Source organism: Rhodamnia argentea, chromosome 6, assembly GCF_020921035.1.
Source record: "Rhodamnia argentea isolate NSW1041297 chromosome 6, ASM2092103v1, whole genome shotgun sequence".
In the NCBI taxonomy this organism is placed as follows: domain Eukaryota; kingdom Viridiplantae; phylum Streptophyta; class Magnoliopsida; order Myrtales; family Myrtaceae; genus Rhodamnia; species Rhodamnia argentea.
In genome coordinates, this window is record NC_063155.1 from 16,457,810 (window position 1) to 16,477,212 (window position 19,403).

Sequence of the window (19,403 nt, forward strand, 5' to 3'; positions counted from 1 at the left end):
CTTGCCACCTGCAAAACAATTTCATAAAACATTTATTGATAAACGACCTACAATAAATAATGTAAAGAAATGATTTACGAATACAAGGAGTGGGACTCATATCTTACTCTGATCCAATCAATCCTTTCCTCCGAAATATCGCTGCATGAAAGGTCGAGAACGGCTAAATTAGTCGGATGAAAGTTTTTCGCCTCAAACTCAAGAGAGAAATCACGGCAAGAAAGCCATGTCAAACTGGGGAAAAGACGATTGAAGTCTCCAGCAAGGGACACACTTTCTCCGTGAAAGAACCTCAGCTTCTGTAGATTAGCAACCTCGTCACCCGTTAGAATGCCTTCACGATGTCCAAGTGACAGTGCTTTAATTTTGGTACTCCCCTGACGATGGAAACACCAAGAAGTCCACAAAGTGAAGGTCAAAATAAAACAAGTACAAGAATAGCCTACACCAATCCCCAGGAAAATAAATTATTACTCCCTTTTTATACCTCTTTACCCTTTAGAATGCTCCAAGTTTCTTCAGGATTCCATACTCTGCTGCGTTCACTGGGATCTTCGCAATTCTCTTGACGAACGATTTCTCTTCCAAGGTCCCGTACTTGGTCATGCATCCAAAAAGTTTCGTCGTCTTTGATTTTTATCAAGGACTTGAGACAGAGGACCTTAATGGTAATGTGCGGGTGGTATCCACAGGCATCCCACATGTAGAAAGGGTATGTCTTATCATCTTCAATAAAAAAACAAGCTATATCCAAAAATACTTGCTTTTGCTTATAATCCAACTTATCGTAAGATATCATCAATTTACTTTGGACTTCATTGGGAGGAGCATCTTTTAGCTTCTTCAATGTGGCTTCCCAGAATTCTTTCGACTCATTGTTAAGGGATGAACCCGTAACTTCAAGGGCTAAAGGAAGCCTTCCCAAAGTGGAGACAATCTCATTTGAAAGGGAGAAAAATTGATCTCGAGGAGAGTCTCTTCTAAAGGCATGCTTACTGAAAAGCTTAAGAGCGTCATCGAACTCCATTTCACGTACTTCGTAAGAAGTAACTTTTGAAAACTTTTCTACGGGGCATTCACTGCTTGCTTCTCCCTCAATCCTTAGGACACTTTGATCTCTAGTAGTTGTGATAATCCTACTTCCCATACCGAACCAATCGCCTTTTTCTGCTAGACTTTTGAGTTGCTCTTTCCCATCCACGTCATCCAGAACAATGAGAACTTTTTACTGCCAAGAACTCTCTTGATCATGTTGATCCCCTCATCCACGTCATGAATTCGCTCAACGAAAGAACGAGAATCAAGAAACTCGGATAGCAATTGTTTCTGCAAATATACCATACCATGGCGTTGTGACGACTCTCGGACATCCGAAAGAAAATTGCAGTCTTTGAAGTAAGAAGACAGCCGGTTGAAGACGCACTTGGCAAGTGTTGTTTTGCCAATCCCGCCCATTCCGTGGATTACGAGAAATTGTACGCTGTCAGATCCCACATCCAACATTTTGATAAGAGCTTCTACACGATCATCAACTCCAACTAGATTTCCAGTCACAATCTTTTTATTTCCGGCGTTCAGCTTATCCAACACAGTTCCAATTACAGATTTTATCAAATCCGCTTGGCTGCAACAAAGTAACTACCATGTTAAGAATGTATTTTATATTGCAAAACTACTCCCCAGGAGACTCAATTGCCCATACAGTTTGCAGAGATTACACGAAATAATCTAGCCGTTTAATAAGTAACCGTTTCATTTTAATGTTCCTTGAATGGAGAGGATAGGAAATCTACAGAAGACAATAGAAAAGTTTAAGACATTTACCCTTCATCTCTTTTCCAGTTCCATCCCTTGACCTTGTCCACCTCAATAAGAGCCTTTTTCCATGATTCTACTTCAGTGCAAAACTTCTTCTGGTGCTTCGAAAGTGCTTTGCTGTATAAGTTTGTTTTGAGTTTGACATCGTCAGGCTCCACATCCAGGAAAATCGGCAAGATCTCTTTATTCCCGTTCGATTTGGAGGCGCACTCAACCATGTGCGCGAGCTCTCGAAGGCACCAGTGACTCCAAGCATAATTCTTGGAGAAGACGGGGATGTAGATCTTGGAGTTCTCGATTGCTCGTAGAAGTTCATCGCCGATCCTTTTACCGACGTGGAGGGATTCACTGTCTCTAAAGACGAGGATCCCGGCATCATCCATGCCATGGTAAAGAAAATCGGTGAATTCATGGCGGGTGTCCGCTCCTCGAAAACTTAGAAAAACCTCATAGGAAGGTCCTGACGATGCCCTCGAATTCGTCTCTTTTGCCAGCGTACTACGCTTCTTCGAGGTCGGGCGGAGACGGATGCAGAGGTATATGAGGAGAGCGATGGAGAGCGCGGAGAGGCTGAGGATTCCAATGAGGACGCAGAGCTTGAGGCTGGGGAAGGGAGTGTTGGAGCTGAGCCCGTGAGGTAGAAAGCCGTCGAGAGGTCGGCGTTCGCCGGAAACTACCATGTTTCCGGTGGAGCGAAGAGCGACTGCGTCGAAAAGGCTTAAGGGAGTACGTGAATGGGTGAGAATTGAAGAATGAGGGAGCTCTGTTCAGGGAGAGTGAAAGGATCTTCTATGTCGTTGTTGATCTTAAATTCCAAATTAAGAATTTAAAAAGAAGGTAATGAGAGGAGGTCATGAATACTCAAAGTTGCAAGGGAAAGCAAGTCAAAAGTCTTCCACCATCTCGCTTGCTTAGCTTTTCTTTTTCTTTTTTCTCTTTTTTTTAAAATCCAGTCTTGCAATGCAAAATATTGTATGAGATTAAATTGTAAGTGATGCGACAAAAAAGAAAAACCAATCACAATATATTATCGAAACTTCTGTTTTAGAGCAAGATTCAATATCGGACTTGAACAGTTTCTCTCAATTATTTTAAGAAAGCTTGACAATGTTATTTGAATTAGGTATACATCAAACTCTTCACTGAATAGTAAATATCTACTTAAAATCCTAGCTATGCTCCTTTCCTATCATGGTTTTGTTAGTACATAGACAAACAAGATGGAAGTGAGTATTGTCATAATACTATGCATGATGAATTTAATTTGCTGATAAGGCTCCGACATCTTAACTATAGGTGATCGAGAAATATTTCACGTACAATTCTACGGGGTCTTAAAACATCATGATACCATAGCGAGCCACATTGGTTACATAGCAATAAAATTTTGGTTTTATAGCAAGAACAATTAATAGTCATGCATTTGGTTTTCACACGATGTAAAATGAAGGCTTGAATCGAAAAATGGCATGCGAGGTACGAAATTATTTAGGAAATTCTTGTCTATTAGTCTCGCTCAAAAGGTGTGTCGAGAAAATAGAATGCCTTCTACGAGCCACCCCAGAAGCTTCCTAGAAGTTTTCTTGGGTCAATTGATGGGTTGTCGTCATGGAAGTTTCTATGTCCCATACATTTAACGACAAATTCGAACTCTGAGAGCCAAAGCCTTCAAGATAGAGGATACAAAGTGAAATCGGGATACAAAACGAAGATGATTTTTGAGCTTTTCTTTATTTTAATCATATAATTGAATGATTTTTAAAAAAATCCAATCATTCTTTGCATCTACATCAAGTACGACTCTCGAAGGAATCATCATCAGCCGTCCGATGCGAATACCTGCTTCCAAGTCAAACCTCGTCATACAATCAGCGGGGCCCAGGAAAAAGCATATTAGACGAGGTGGGTGTCACCATCATTGAGAAATGTGGAAGGCAAAAAGCCAAAAAGTCTTCCGCCATCTTTGCTTTTGCCTAATGGAAAGAAAAAAAAAAAAAAGGGATGAAGGCAAAAGCCGACAAGACCAACTCGAAAGGAAAAGGGGAAAAAGGAGGAAAAGACTTGGGAGCAAAAAGCAAGTCAAAGTCTTCCACCGCGTTGCTTTGCTAAGTTCCATCGGGGGACGAGAGACGAGGCAGTAAAAATCAATCACGATAGAGCAATTGTATCGAAACTTGTATTTTACGGTGGAACTCAGCATTAAGTTGCACATTTTTTTTATAGGCCTAGCATCCTAAAAAAACTTAATCCAGTCTCAATTCTAGTGCAATTTTTTTTTGTCACATAAAAAAACTTAACTTTAGGTTTAATTACAATTCTACCCCGAATTTAGGCCCAGTCTTAATTCTACTCTAAGTTTTTTTTTTTCTCGTAGAAAAAATCCAGCTTTAAATCCAATTTCAATTTTACCCTAAATTCTCTTTATCTCTTAAAAAATCACAAATTTTTAGTTAATTGCTCCCATTAATCCTGCATCCAAAATCATCGTTAGTGATCTTATGTGGAATTTTCACGTTATTGCTATAGTTTTCCGACAAAATTCAAATCCAAGAATACGTTTTTTAGAGATAAAGTTTCATATGAACCCAAACGTCTTCTTAGATCTGAAATTCGAGTAAAAACTAGAGCAATTAGTGTTGGCTTTCTTCAATTGCTCTTATTCTTAGGAGAGTCTTCCTTTCATCTCGTTGGGGGAACTTCGATTTTGCACTTAGTCTTCAATCTCTCGTGCTCAGGAGTGTTCCATTTCTCGGGGCTCGGGATGCTCAAACAACTCATGCTTAGGAGCTTTTCATCTCTTAGTTGGAATTTTAGACATAAGGTTAATAGGACATGTTTGTGACTCGAGTAAAAGTTGATATTTTTTTCGTGAGACTGAGAAACTTTTAGAGTAAAATTGAGATTGGATGATCAAATTGGGACATAATCTAAAATTGTGGAATTTTACATGGGACAAAAAAAAACTGTTTACGGTAGAGCTGGAATTGAATATAAAATTGATGGGTTTTTATGGGACAAAATATTTTTGTTAGGGTAAAGTAGGGAAGCCGTTTTTCTTAGGTGTTTTAAAAAATCTAGATGTCCGATAATAGTATTTAAATTCAGTATACTTTAAATTCTTTAATTTGTCTATTGACATTAAAGAGCTCATATTGATCTGATGGCGCAGTGATAATGTTAATGTCCTATAATTCTCAAGGACTCATAAGTCAACAACAAACATGTTGTTGCCGCAGTGAAGCGCAACGTCAATTTGGGGTTCGTGGGATATTTCTCTTTACGTGGCATGCTCATGCTAGTATCTACATTTTGCAGGAAAAAAGGTCAACATCTATCATGATGTGCCCCCCAAAGAAAAAGGAAGGGAGGGAGAATAATTAGTTAAAACACGTAAGTTATGTAGTGCATGTTAGGTTTGAACTAAAAAAAAAAAAAAACTTATATGATGGTGAGATTCTGTGAAATCATCTCTAACTGTTTTAAAAACTTAAATCATTCGATAAATGTGTGATGTTATATTTGAATATTATAACGATATTCCTCACGCATATGCTCCAATTTGGCATGTGCCTAAAATGTGAAAATATTTACTTGGGAGGCAGATATAAACTTGAAACATTTAAAATTAGGACCTTTTTTGCTTTGATACCATGTGAAATTTTGCCAAATATATTGTTAACTATTTTAAAAACTTAAGTCGTGAGATGAAGATATAATTTTTTTTTTTTGGTAAATGTAAGTATTGTATTAGCTTTAACCAAACGCAGCTTTACAAAAGCGAAACCCGACACCAACAAGGAAACTTGCACTCAATGTGACACTATACAATGTCACTAAGTGTGCAAGGGTGTCGTGGGTTCAAAAGCACAGGTATATATACCCTAGTACAGAAAAAAGAAAGGCCAAAACAGTCAGCCAAATAAGCACCTAGGACGAACCTCCGATCACAAAAAAATAGTCGGATCGATGCCCCAGCTAGCTTGCATCCTCCAGTTCCTAGAGGTGTCTTCAACATGCTCATACGTGAATGCCTTGTCCCTAACCACCTTCTCAAGGTGTTTCTTGATAGCCGGCACAAACAGAGTTTGATTCCGAAAAAGAAAATGATTCCTTTCCTTCCATATAACGTGGCACAAGGCTCCAAAGGCGAAGCGGGCAATACACTGGTGAAAGCTCCGACCGGAGATGTATTTCATGACCCATTCTAGGTTTTCCTACCACGACCTATTGTACCAAGCAAGGTTACACTTCGCTGCCCAAAAAAGAGCAAGGCTTACGGTGGACCGGCAGCCAAAGAAAAGGTGGTCGATGGAGTCCGGTCTACATGAACAGAACGCACAAGTAGCATCTACAATTCGGCCATAGTTTAGTAGTAATACCTGGGTTGGTAGCCTATTCCGTGTGATCAGCCATAGATGAAAAGAGTGACGAGGCGCAAGGGCACGGTCCCATATAAAGGAATGCCAAGGCACTGTTTGCCCTCGAGGACGTATGTTATCCCCAGCCGATGCAATGGAAAATACTCCTAAGGGATGATCGATCCAAGTGAAGCGATCGTTGCTCCGAGAGAACACGGGGAGAGGCTCCGGCCAAGCCGTAATAGTGGCCGAGACATAAGAGGGAGGGCCAGAATAAGACATGAAGTCCGCCACCGTAGCAAGTCGGGATATGCCCGATCGATAGATGTCTCTATCCGGGAAGATCTTATTGAGTGGTCCTCTAGGGTGCCAAGAGTCAAACCGGAAGGACACTTCACGACCACCGCCAATCCGCCATTTAAAGGATTGTTGGAAGTCCGCACGAAGGTGTAAGATCTTCTTCCATGCCCATGAACAAAAGGTTGGCTGCTTGGCAATCTAGAAATTTTTGTTCTTTAAAAAGGTAGAATGAATCCATTTGGACCATAGGGACTCCTTGTCTGTAAATAGGACCCAATTATGTTTGAGCATGGCTGCCTTATTGCAATCCCGCAACCCGCGAATGCCAAGGCCCCCTTCCTTTTTTGGGAGACAAACATCGTCCCAAGAAACTTTCGCCCCACCTCTTCCGAGACCCGAGCCTCTCCACAAGAATTACCTAAGGATCTGCTCGATGCGGTCTAAGATCGATCTAGGTAAGATGAAAACACTTGCCCAATATACATGGATAGCATGAAGGATCGATCTTATGAGCTGCAGCCGTCCAGCAAAAGAGAGACAGCGTTGCGCCCAAGACCGTGCTCGGGCCGTGATTGAGTTCACCAACATATTACAATCTGCTTTGCCAAGTCGTGATGCAATGACAGGCACCCCCAAGTACCGGAAGGGCAAGATGCCTTCATGAAAGCCAAGGATACCCATAATTTGATCCCGAGTATCAATAGACCCCCCGAGAAGAACGTCTCGCTCTTGTTTATGTTCGGTTTCAAGCCCGACCAACTAGAGAACCTATCAATTCCAACCTTCAAAAGCATGATAGAGGCTACATTTGCCTTCGCAAAAAGAAGTACATCATCAGCGAAGAAAAGGTGTGAGAGCCGAGTAGCCTTGCATCGCCGTAAGAACTTAAATTCCGGCTGCCGGGTCCGAACATTTAAGATGCTCGTGAATACCTCCATAACCAATGTGAATATATACGGGGACATAGGATGACCTTGCCGAATGCCTCTCCAACTAGAGAAAAAGCCGTGCAATTCCCCATTGATAGAGATGGAGAACTTGGGAGTGCGGATGCATACCATAACGAGTTTAATAAACTCTCCGGGAAAACCAAAGGCTCTGAGGGTTAGCTCCACGAAATCCCAATCCACCGTATCGTATGCCTTTTGGAAATCAACTTTGATAGCATATTTGGGTAAGTAGGGCTCATGCTGAAAGCTACAAAAAAGTTCTTGGGCTAGCAGTATATTATCGCTAATACGACGACCTTTCACGAATGCATTTTGTGGGATGCTAATGAGGGTAGAGCGAACACTAGCCAACCGATTAGCTAAAATATTCATGATACACTTATAAATAGTATTGCAACATGCAATGGGTCTATAGTCATTCATGGTCGAAGCATTAGGAACCTTTGGCACAAGTGCTAAGATCGTGGTATTAATCTCACGAAGTAGCCTCCCCGACACAAAGAAATCCTTTACCGCCATTATAACCGATGGGCCCACAATATCCCATGTATTTTTGAAGAACTCAACATTAAAACAGTCCGGTCCAGGGGCTTTTCCAAAGGCAAGTGAAAACATAGTATTACGAATCTCCAAATCAGACACGGGCCGAGAGAGGAACGTTACCCGGTCATCATTGAGGAATCTCTCCATAACCGATTGGAGCTCCTGCACCGTAGGCCTAGCCGGAGGAGTCGTGTGTGAGAGCAAGCCTTCGAAGTGGGAGGTGATATGCCGCCGCACCGTAGTCGGGTCGGTGATAAGAGCACCCGAGCCGTCCGCCACAGAGAGTATTCTGTTTCGAAGGTTCCTCTTGTTAACCGAGAGGTGGAAGTATTTAGTATTGATGTCTCCCTCCTTAAGCCATTGCACCCGAGACTTTTGTTTATAAAATGATTCCTCTTGAAGACGGAGATCCGAGAAGTCACGTAGAAGGTCCCTCTCCCGATTGGCCGGAGATTGGTTATGAGGATCCAACACCAAGGCATTCTGGATAGCCATCAAGGCACTCCTAGCTTGAGCAGTTCTAGCTGAAATGTCCGAGAATGAGTCCTTGTTGAGCTGTTTAAGTCGTCCCTTCAGCATCTTTAACTTCCGGCACGGGGAGAACATAGGCATGCCGTCAATCCTTGTATCCCAAACCCGAGCCACCATTGTCAAGAATGATGGGTGAGTCATCCAAAAGTTGAAGAACTTGAAAGGCCTTCTAGATCTTGTCGGATTCAAAATCTTGATAACCATTGGAGTATGGTCGGATACTCCGGGAGCCAAAAATGTTGCCTCCGAGTAAGAGAACTCAACGCCCCATTTAGCATTTATAAGGACTCTATCAATCTTCCTCTGTTTCCGATTTTCCCCCGAGGAGGTAGCCCATGTGAATTTGTGCCCGACATACCTAAGATCCTCTAAACCTGGTTGAGCAAGGCATTGTCCGAATTCATCAAAAGCCGGGATCCAGTTGTTTGCACTCCCCAATCTATCCGTGGGGTCCCGAATGGCATTGAAGTCCCCAGCAACAAGCCAGGGTGAATCCACTAGAAGTTCACTATTCCGGACCGGATCTATCCATAGGGACCGCCTCAATACAAAGGTATGCTCTGCATATATAACCGATAAGTAGCAGCTCTTATCAATAGCCATGAGTGTTAGGCATCCATGTATAACCCGAGAAGAGGAGGACACCAAAACAAAATCTGCATGCACCGGGTTCCACCCAACCCATATTCTCCCACGGTGAGAATGATCATAGTTGGCATACCACTCCCAACCCGGCAAGAGGGTAGCCGTAATGATAGGAAATAAGGTAGCCGGTACTTTTGTTTCTAGTATGCCAATACAACAAAGATCGTTGGATCTAACTTGATTCCGAATTTCAGCCTGTTTAAGGGAGTCAACAAGACCCCTTATATTCCAAACACCTATATACATATGTACAAAGAGGGAACAGAGTTACCACTTTCGAGAGCCACCCCGCCTTTTCTTCTTAGCGGTCGGCTTAGCTTTCTTCACAGTCTTGGGACCGCTATCTGAGATGGTATCCTGGTGAACAGCTGTCGGTGGAGCTGGGGCTTGCATGTCTGCAGCTTTCTCCGGCCGATGAGGAGTTTCCATCTGCATATGAATGTTCGTGGTGGTTGGGGGGGCATGATCCTCATCATCGCTACCCATATTACTCACCTCATCATCAAGACCATCCTCCGAGTCGGATGAGGTTGTTAAGACATCCCGAGGTGCCACCCTAGTCTCATGGTTTGTAGGGGCCGGAGCAGAGGAGATTGTCAAGGCCCCTATCTTCTCGGTAGACTCAGCTACCTTCTCGGTTGTCATAGGCACATTGGAAACAACATTCATCGATTCACCAAGCCTAGTCAAGGCTGATTGAGCTGCCCGGTCCAGTATCTTAGAAATCATGGGCGTTCCCACGGGTTGTCTTGAGTCGGCGGCCACCTCATTTCCTCCGGACCCTAGTCCGGCGTGTTGACGTCCCTGCTTTTTCCCAACTTCCTCCCATCCATCAAGGGATTGGGCAGCTTGAGTGATCACCGTGTCCGATGGGTTAGACAGTGGCATAGCAGAGTTGATGGTAGTGACGCACTTATGCCCAAAGGTGCCACAAGATGGGCACGGGTTAGGCTTCTACTCATATTCCACTTTCATAGAATGAGCTTCATCATTAACGACAACATCAATCGATTCACACCGAGGCTGCTTTCCATTGATCTCTACACATACACGAGTATACGATATCATCTTCATTTGCTCTGTTTGGTGATCTACGTAAAGTGGTTTACCAATGCAACTTGCCACAGCACTAATTCACGGAGCGGACCACAAGGAGTAGGAGATATTCCTCAACCTCACCTACACCAGGATGGATTCATGACTATCTTTCTTAAGTTTCATTGATGGAAACCACTATTGTAGGATTAGTAGCACTTTGGCAGCTGTTATAGGCGCCCCATCCAGCACCTTATGTCGAAATTCCGCATTAGGGATGTGAAAGAAATAGAACCCATCGTCATTAGCCATGACTTTCGACAAATGGGGACCCCATACATTTTTTACAGCCGCCTCAGTAAGCTTGAAAGGAAGCTTCTTTCCAATATAATACCCAACAAGGCACTCCGACCATTTCGGGTTAGTAGTTTCTAATATCTCATTCGGAATATGTGTTACCCCTTTTGTACCAATAGCGGAAGGAGGGATAAAAGTGAGGTCGTACCCCTTCACGGCCGACTTAGCAACAGCTGCCCAGGAACGACTTGGGGGTCGATTTGCTTCCTTGGAAGCACGGTTGGATGGCTGTGGAGTCTTGGGGGAGCTCCTACTTCTGCTTCGCCCACGCCCCCCAGTTTGCTAATCTTGGGTGGCTCGGCTCGATTCAACCCCAGGAGCATGTACCGCTTCTGCAGCTTTACCTTTCTCGGATGGGAGCATCACACCATCTGCCAACACCGGATTATCACTCACGGCGTGCTTGGGAATCAGGGGTTTTCTCCCTCGGGACCGTCCCCATCTCTTCACGCGCGAGACTTGTGGCCCTTGGCTTGACTCAGCACAGGTCGCAGTAGCCCCATGGATGCTTGCAGATTTTCCTTCCAGACGAACAGAAATTGCGGGCTGGTGCACAGCACCTTCAGCGAACACCAACCGAACGCCCTCACCTTAGTCGGAGGGTGTAGGAAGCATCGAACTCTTAGCCTTTGCCGCATCAGAAGGCTTAGCCGGGAGAGAATCCTCCCAGTTCAACATTTGGGCGGCCATGAAAACAACCTACCGTAGATCCGACATAGAGGCAACAGCTTCGATCCAACCGAAGATCCCAATGGTGAGGAAGGAGAGGATGGTGGGGCGACCTTTGACACCAAAGATCAGCTGAAATCGACAATCGGATCGCCGGGAAACACCGAAATCCGAAAGCGTGAAAAGTAATAGTCGGGCGGAGGCTTGAGAGAAATCGATGAACAGTAACCCGCGAGAGGAAAACGCTTTTTTCCACTTTTCGATATGATTTAATATTTACATATTCCAACAATGACAAACGACTCTTTTTTCTCTTACCTTCTTTCCCGTAAGTCCGGTTTTATATCATTCTCCTTACTTTCTAAAGTGTTCATTTCTAGGCCAAGGATCATCTCTTTCCACATAGTTCGGAAAATAAAAGTCGATGATAACACTATTGTTCCTATCGCTATTCCATTGCAGTATGTGAGATGTTCACCTTATAAATGGTTTGGATGTCATTTACATATTCGTCTCAATTTTTGGAGGCATGTAAATGCGAATAATTTAGATTATCATTTAGATTAAATGTGTTGATAATTTGATTAAAGTTCCCACTACATCGGATATATTTGCCACATTTATTCGGACTTACGTACATCTTACTATTGTGCCTTATAATTTCCTCCAAACCAAAGACAAATAATAAAATTGTCAAATAATTGTCAAATAAATAGTTGTAACTCTATGGATGAATGATATTCTACATGTTATGTATAATTTCTCTTCAAATAGTTTAATGAATAGTTTTCGAATTTCACCCCGCTACCACCCAATAATGAATTGATTTGCAAAATTCTTGATAGAAACTACTTTACATAATTGTGATTTATCCGTAAGCAGCACCATATATTTTATCTGCCCGTGTACGCAATCCAAGACATACTCACCATAGAATGATTCGACGAAGGTATTCCACATCGAGACTGTACCTTCAGGGAAAATTTTTCCTTGTATGACTTCCCACCATGAACTAGCATCACCTTGTAGTTGGTGAGTGGCCAGCATCACTTTGTCCACTTTCGAGCATTTCAAGGAGGTGAATGTCTTTTCCATTTCCCTAATCCACATGGTTGCAGCCTCGGGATCTCCAACTTCCGTAAACTTCGGTGGACGGAGCCTCGAAAACTGCTTCACCAACTCAAGCATCGATGGCCCACTACTCCCGTTCCCAACCGATGGGCCTTTGCGGGAAGTGGTGGCGGCACTAGCAGCTTGATTCCCCCGTTAATGTATATCTATTTCCGAAGTTTCCAACGTCGGTGGGGTCTCATCCACTCTGGGACCTTTTTGAATGGACCTCTCAAGAGGCAGCATCTCATTACTATTGCTCATTATACATGTGATTTACGGAGCCCTGTTCACCCCAAGCAACACGTAATGAAAACTCGGGCATATAGCCTTAAATCCCAAGCAACAAACACATGCATGGAATTTCAATTTTACTAACTATTCCAAAAACCCAATGCTCCTTATCGGGCCAATCTTGCTTTGATACCACTTTGGGCGGGGATGTTACGCCCCAATCCTTGAGCACGCAGCATCCCTACCTACTCATCCCTCGAGTTAAAAGGATAGCGTTCCGGGCACACTACCAACCCTTGATAGTAACTACGCATGCAGAAACGTATAATACTCTAGAACAATAATAGAAGATAGGGATAGGCAAGTAGGAAAACACATCAATTCAAAAACACAATTTCACTTACAAACACATCATAGGCCAATTGAGATGACACGCTAATCAGCCCCTCGGGCAAGGGAGGATCAACTTCGTATTTACTCCAAATAAGGCTACGTCACCCTCGTCATTATTAGTTTTTCAAAGAACTACTAGCTCTATTACTTAGAACCTGAAAATGGTTTAACAATGATGGAGTGAGATATAAATCTCGGTGGGTCAACGCCTAAACTTAGCTATGGCGTTGATTTGCTCGGAACCCCTACTAAGTAGTAATAGAATCATAGTATAAATTTTTCAGTTACATGCGAGCTTACCTATCAGAAGTCACATATAATATAATGCAAAACATGATGTAACAGTCATATCAATCAATTCACAGCCAAGCATCACATCAACTTGTCTAGAACGTCTTATCAACCAATCGCATACCTCAATGCAGATACCTTAACCACCTGCAACTCATTTACCAGATTACCACACAAAATGTAATGATAACTCGAACATGTGCAAATATGTGCCTTCGTCGTTCTACTCAATCCGTCCCATACCAGATTTCATAATTAAGATGCACACACAATCACCCATGAACAAGTCACAATTGCATACGGTTCAATTATTAATGGCCGTTTGGCCTTGCACACTAGGCAGTTGGTGCATAACACACTAGATAGTTGGTGCTCTACTAGTAGGATCAGGCTTTGTTCCTTATTTCTGGCGACGGCATCTAATAGTCCGTGTGATTCCGATCGACACGACACGGAATTACCATGAATCATTGTAAGGGCTTCGGTCCGTCATAAGCCGCGACGAGAATCCGCTCAATCCGACAATACGGAAAGGCGTGCATTTAACAAGTTGTGAAACTCCATTCGACGCGGCATGATATTGTCAGGGAAAATCCATTATATGACCATTCAAACACACTTAGCAATTCATCAGTTCATAATTCTATTTTTAGCCATATGTTCATAAGATATATTCGTGACTCGGCCTATGATTGTTTTCATGCCAATACATGCAATTGATATCGGATGTGGTCATACGAATGCACAAAATTATCCACTCAACTCTGCGTGCGCAACGAGACGATTAACCCCCAAAATCGAACATCCAATCAATCAGCAGATAATCAATCTATTCAATCGGACAATCGATATGGACGATCGATTCAAGCAAAGCCAAGCCTTCATATGAGAATTCAACCCAATCTCGCTTATTTAGGCTCTATTCATACATCAATTCATTATTAACCAATCCAATTCGTCAATTGAATGTACGCTCGTCCCTAACCTATTGCTCACTCGTAATCAAGCAATAATAATCATTAAATCAATCAAATTAATTCAATCAGCCATATAATCCTAGCTAACCAAGCTAGCCTAACCAATTAGGGCCATTTAACCTAAACCAAATTTCTAATCTAAACCGGTCCAATCGAACTAGCTAAACATCCAATAATCTAATTAAGCTAATCTATACGTAATTAGCGACCTAACCAAGGATTGGGGTCGACTCATAGTCAAATAGGCGAGGTTGGTGTGACAGCGATTCTTGAAAGCCTTCTTCCCGAACCTCGGGTTCGATTGGATCGTGGGCCTAAAACCTCGGATAATGGGTCTAAACTCTTGATCTACTAAACCTACGAGCCTAAGAAAAGGCCCAAGCTCTTAGCCCAACACCTTAGATCACGGCTCAAGTCGATTTGGGCCATGGCCCAACCCTTAAACCCACAAATCGGACCCAAAAACGGGGCGGGCCAGGTAAATAGGGCACGGCAAGGGGAGTCCAAGGTTGTGGTGGCTCTTTCGGTGGCCTATGAGCTGATGGCGGGTGGTGGGAGGCTTGGGGGACCTTTACGGATGTCTGGGGAGATGGTCGGAGGTTCACGGTGGTCGAAGTTATTGCGGCAAGGGCGGAATAAGCATGGCCAGAGCGGGGAAACAGAGAAGAGGCTATTCGAGGTTTTGGGCTGCCGCTTGGGACTCCACCGGTGTCGAGGCTTCGTGGGGTTGATGGTGGAGGTCTGTGGATGTGTGAGGGTCGTTAGAGACCGGCCGAGCTGGCCGGTAGGGGCCGGAGCAGCAAGCAACAGCGGTAGGGGCGTAACCGGCATGAAACAGGGCATGAGGAGCGATGTCTTGGGTTTGAGCTATTCGGGTTCTCCGGCGGCTGCCAAAGGTCGACGGTGGTAGCTAGAGGTTGATGGAGGGGCTGAGGTGGTATCTAAGGTGGTGTTGGTGGTCGAGAGCCACTGCAGCAGTAGACGCAAAACGGGGGACTTCGGCTGTGCGGTTGTTCGGGGTTGCTACGGTGGCGACAACGGTGGTGGTGATGGTCGTGAGGGGCGGATGGAATGGTGGCTGATGGCTGGAGGTGATGGCAGTGGGTGTGGTCGTACGCAGTAAAGGCAGAAGAAGAAAAGAAGAGAAGGAAGAAGAAAAAGAAGACCAGGAAGAGTAGTTAACATAAGAGAGAGAGAGAGAGAGAGAGAGAGAGAGAGAGAGAAGAGAGAGAGAGCCAACATATTTGACTTGGGGGTCTCGGAGATAGATTGGGTCCCACCTTCATCAATGCACTTATCTTGTAGTTCATAAATCGTAGGGGCAAAATGGTAATTTTACAATTTGGCCAGGGGCATTTTGGTCATTTTGCAACCAAGGCTAATGCGAACATCCGACAATCCGACGGAGGGTAATTTAGTCCAATTTCAAGTCGTGTTGATCATAACGAGGCCCGGGCGCGAGAATTCTAATTCCAAGGCATGCGACTAATCGATCGAATCACAATCCAATTCGATCGACGATTCGAGGAAATTCCCAATTTTCGATTCCTAATTTATTGAAATTCAATTTCGAGCAATAAATTGGAATTCATAGTCATTTCATAAACCGAATTTTACTATTAAATAGAGGTTGAGTTTTTAGGGCGTCACAATATTAGTACAAATGAACTTCTAAGAATAAACCACAAATGCATAGTGTCGATAACTTCCATCAATAAATCCATAATTGTTGTACGATCTAAATATTAAAATAGCAAAGGAGCTCATGCAGCATTTCAAAGCCACATATTCGACTTTGACGGGAAATGTAGACAAGCTCATCAACGAGATAGATCAATCAGTGAATGTTGAATCGTTAGAGAGAAACCATTGTGATTCACCTTTGAAATTCTGAGAAGTATAATGCTTTGACACTCTCACCTACTTCATTTTATTAATTTTTTCTTTTTATTTCTTCTTTATTCCTTTCCATCATCCCTTAATAGTATTTATTAATTAATTAACTCTATTAATATACCTAAAATATGTAATACATATTCTAATTGTATATATAAAATATATAGTTTAGAATAGAAAGAAATTCAAATATATAAATAAAATAGGAATAAACAAAAATGAAAATTTTCGTTTTTTTTTCCCATACCCAAAAAAAAATTCGTTTTTTTTGTTATTTTGAATTTTCTTCTCTATATTAGAATTCAAATAACATTTAGATTTAATTATTACACTAATTTTATTAATTATTTTGAAAATATTTTTTTTATTAATTTTATTAATTGAAGAAGTTCATTATTGGAGAGAAATAGTTCTTATACAATGGATATGAAAAATCGTATCCACTATTATCCCACCTCCTCAATGGGATGTCTTTATATGGGTATACCCCTATTTTATTAGACTTTCATAAGATAAGATAAATTCTAGATTATTCTATCTAATCTAGAATTTTATCATGACTACTAAGCGCTGCCTAAGAGACAAGTAAGTTTTCTTTGATCTTTTACCTCAAAAAGTTGAACGAGAACCGCTTAAGTAAGGTATGATCATGTCAGTTTCATAGATTAGTAGCGAGATAATACCTTGATCAGACTATCGCAAAATGATGCAAAGTCATGAAAGTTGAATAGAGAACCAACTCTTCAATAGTTTACACAAAATGGCGTCGGTTTCAAACCGTATTAGACCTTGTGTAATGTCAGCCTTTCTTTCTGACCAGGTCAAAAGTGGTGGGACCTGTAAAAAAGGCAAACGTTACAATGGACCCGTCAAAGGCTAAAACATTACAATGGACGCTTCAATTAAAAGAGGTCGAAATGCCCGCATAAACAGAAAGGGAAAAGACGAGAAATATAAAAGAAATGAAAAATAATGGAAAGCTTGTAAGGAAACAAAATAACATAGCCGATTTGGACACCCTGGAAAGCCGAATCAATTGCGCATTGCAACGCCGGGTAAGTAATCAAAGCCTCCATTCGTTTGTTCAAAGGAATTTCCAAAATTAGAGCGTAAATTTAGATCTGTAGCGATTCTGAGTTGCTACGTCTAATTTAGGGGTTGCCGGGCTATGTATATTTATAGAAATGATAACTTAGGGTGCTGTGAAGGTATAACATTTTATTGAACTCAATTTGGGCTCACTATTTGTTTGGAAAGAATTTTATATCGGATGCACATGTTGCGACCAGCAACTTTTTGGGCTGAATTTCGTTAGTTTTCAACTTGATTTTGGGTCGGCCAAGCTGAAGATTTTGTAGTACGTCGAAGGAGCTTTAAATTGACTATAAGTTTGCTTGAATTGAAGTTTGGCGAAAGAAGTTACCGCACAAACAGATTTAGTGCCCGAGCTGTGCATTGCGATCATCAATGTGTGTCCGCTATGGGCAAGTCTTTCGTTAGCATGTAAGTATCGTTTTATCGATGAATAGGCACACTTTACGGAGTCCGCTTAGCAGGAAGTAAGCGGAGAAAAGCCTGAACCTGAAGCAAGTATGCTATCCCCAACACCAGGTTCTCTTGGCCAATTTCAAGGGACTGTCTTTTAACTTTCAGGCTCAATCTTGAAGTTCAACCCTCAAGGTGTCAAAAATTTAATCGACGAGAAAGCTTGAAAAAACTAAAGTATTACGCTGAAATTTAATCGATGAGAAAGCTTGAAAAAACTAAAGTATTACACCGAAATTTAATCGACGACGCAACACCTAGGATAAAGACACTCACCAAAATATTATCGACTATGTAGATCTAGAAACTACAACTAAGAATCACCTCAGAATTTAGTCAACGACACGAATCTATAAAAGATAAAACTACAATGCAAGAAAGTAAAGATACTAAAAGATAGTGAATTTGTTTGATCTATGCGGGTTGGGGCTCCTCAGTAGATAAGCAATGGTATTTATTGTGATTGTGCCATAGCTGCTCCGCGAGCGGTTTCCAATTGTTGTGTCAATGTTCTTCTATCTTCGAAAATACCGTGACCATATTTTTATGATGCTATGATCCCGTTCCCAAAATAGTTGTTCCTCTAAAAACACACATCAGTTGTCCCACAATTGCAACTACTCTTGCTCTTTAGTGGCTTCAAACTTATAACCGTAACTTGATGCTCTCACCTCCCTTCTGGTACCTTGATTAACATGAACTGATTACCTCGAGGGCCAAGAAACAAAAGTTGTGTAACTAAAAAGATCATCCCATCTATTCTGGAATCTCGCAAGAGTCAATGGCCAAGCAACTACACCCTCAGCTTGACGTGATGGAACTTGAGCCCACAATCGGCACTGCAGTGAAGTCCATTGTTGCCATGGCTTCCAACTCTTGAATTGCATCAACGAGGATATCAAACTAGTCAAGTGGGGCCTCAATACACCAACTGCTTCCTTGATCTTCGATTGCTACATAAAACATACATAATTAGAAGCAAAGGGTAGGGAAAGATTGTACAATGAGCCTTTGTACAAAACTACAAGCAGGTAATGCGCCCCCAACTACTCATCACAGTCAATTCATAGCATTCAAACAACTGACTCATATTTGCATTAGAAGCTATTGTTTCAATGTTAGAACACAAAACACTCATCATCAACAACCTTCCATTTTTGCGGTGTAGAAATAGCAAACGATTCCCATGTAATGCCCAAAACATAATCACAAGAACATGTATGCTTCAGGCTTCAAATGCTCACACATGCCCCCGCATACTTCGTGTACTCTTACTCTTTGTTTGGTAGTACACAGAGTCAAACAAACTGTTAAGCGATTGTTACATAAGATCAACTTTTTTCTTTACATCGTTTGAGTTCTAAATGGAATAGCGAGCAAAATTGAGCTTTGACTAGGATTTTGCAATGACTGAGCCCGCCTCTTACTGAACTCAGTCTCATTGCATAATCCCAGTCAAACTCAGCCAAAACAAGAGACGCAGACTTTCACCTTCTTTTCAAAACCTCCATTGCAAATACTGCAACTTGCGAGGGAAAACACACATGAAACAAAAGAGACGCATGTTCAAGTGATTCGGGTCTCTCTCTCTCTGTCGTCGCCGCCTCACACCGTCACAAACTTCCCACGTTAAACTCTTTTTATCTGCAGGAATTTCCTCTGTCCTCTCTGTGAACGCAAACCATCCAATTTTCTCATGCAATCCACTCTCTACACAACGCCCAACCCATGCCACTTCCGTTTCCTCGCCA

At 42.2% G+C, this 19,403-nt stretch overlaps 1 protein-coding gene across 1 annotated transcript in view; it reads right to left on the reverse strand.

Moving 5' to 3' along the window:
* LOC115732180 (disease resistance protein L6-like) overlaps positions 1-19,403 on the reverse strand; it is a 76,995-nt gene that overhangs the window by 15,724 nt on the left and 41,868 nt on the right. The window contains exons 5-6 of the mRNA XM_048280675.1: positions 488-513; positions 108-377 (exon numbers count right to left, since the gene is read on the reverse strand). Of these exons, the coding sequence (XP_048136632.1) occupies positions 108-377; positions 488-513 (296 nt within the window). The remainder of the gene's footprint in view (positions 1-107; positions 378-487; positions 514-19,403) is intronic.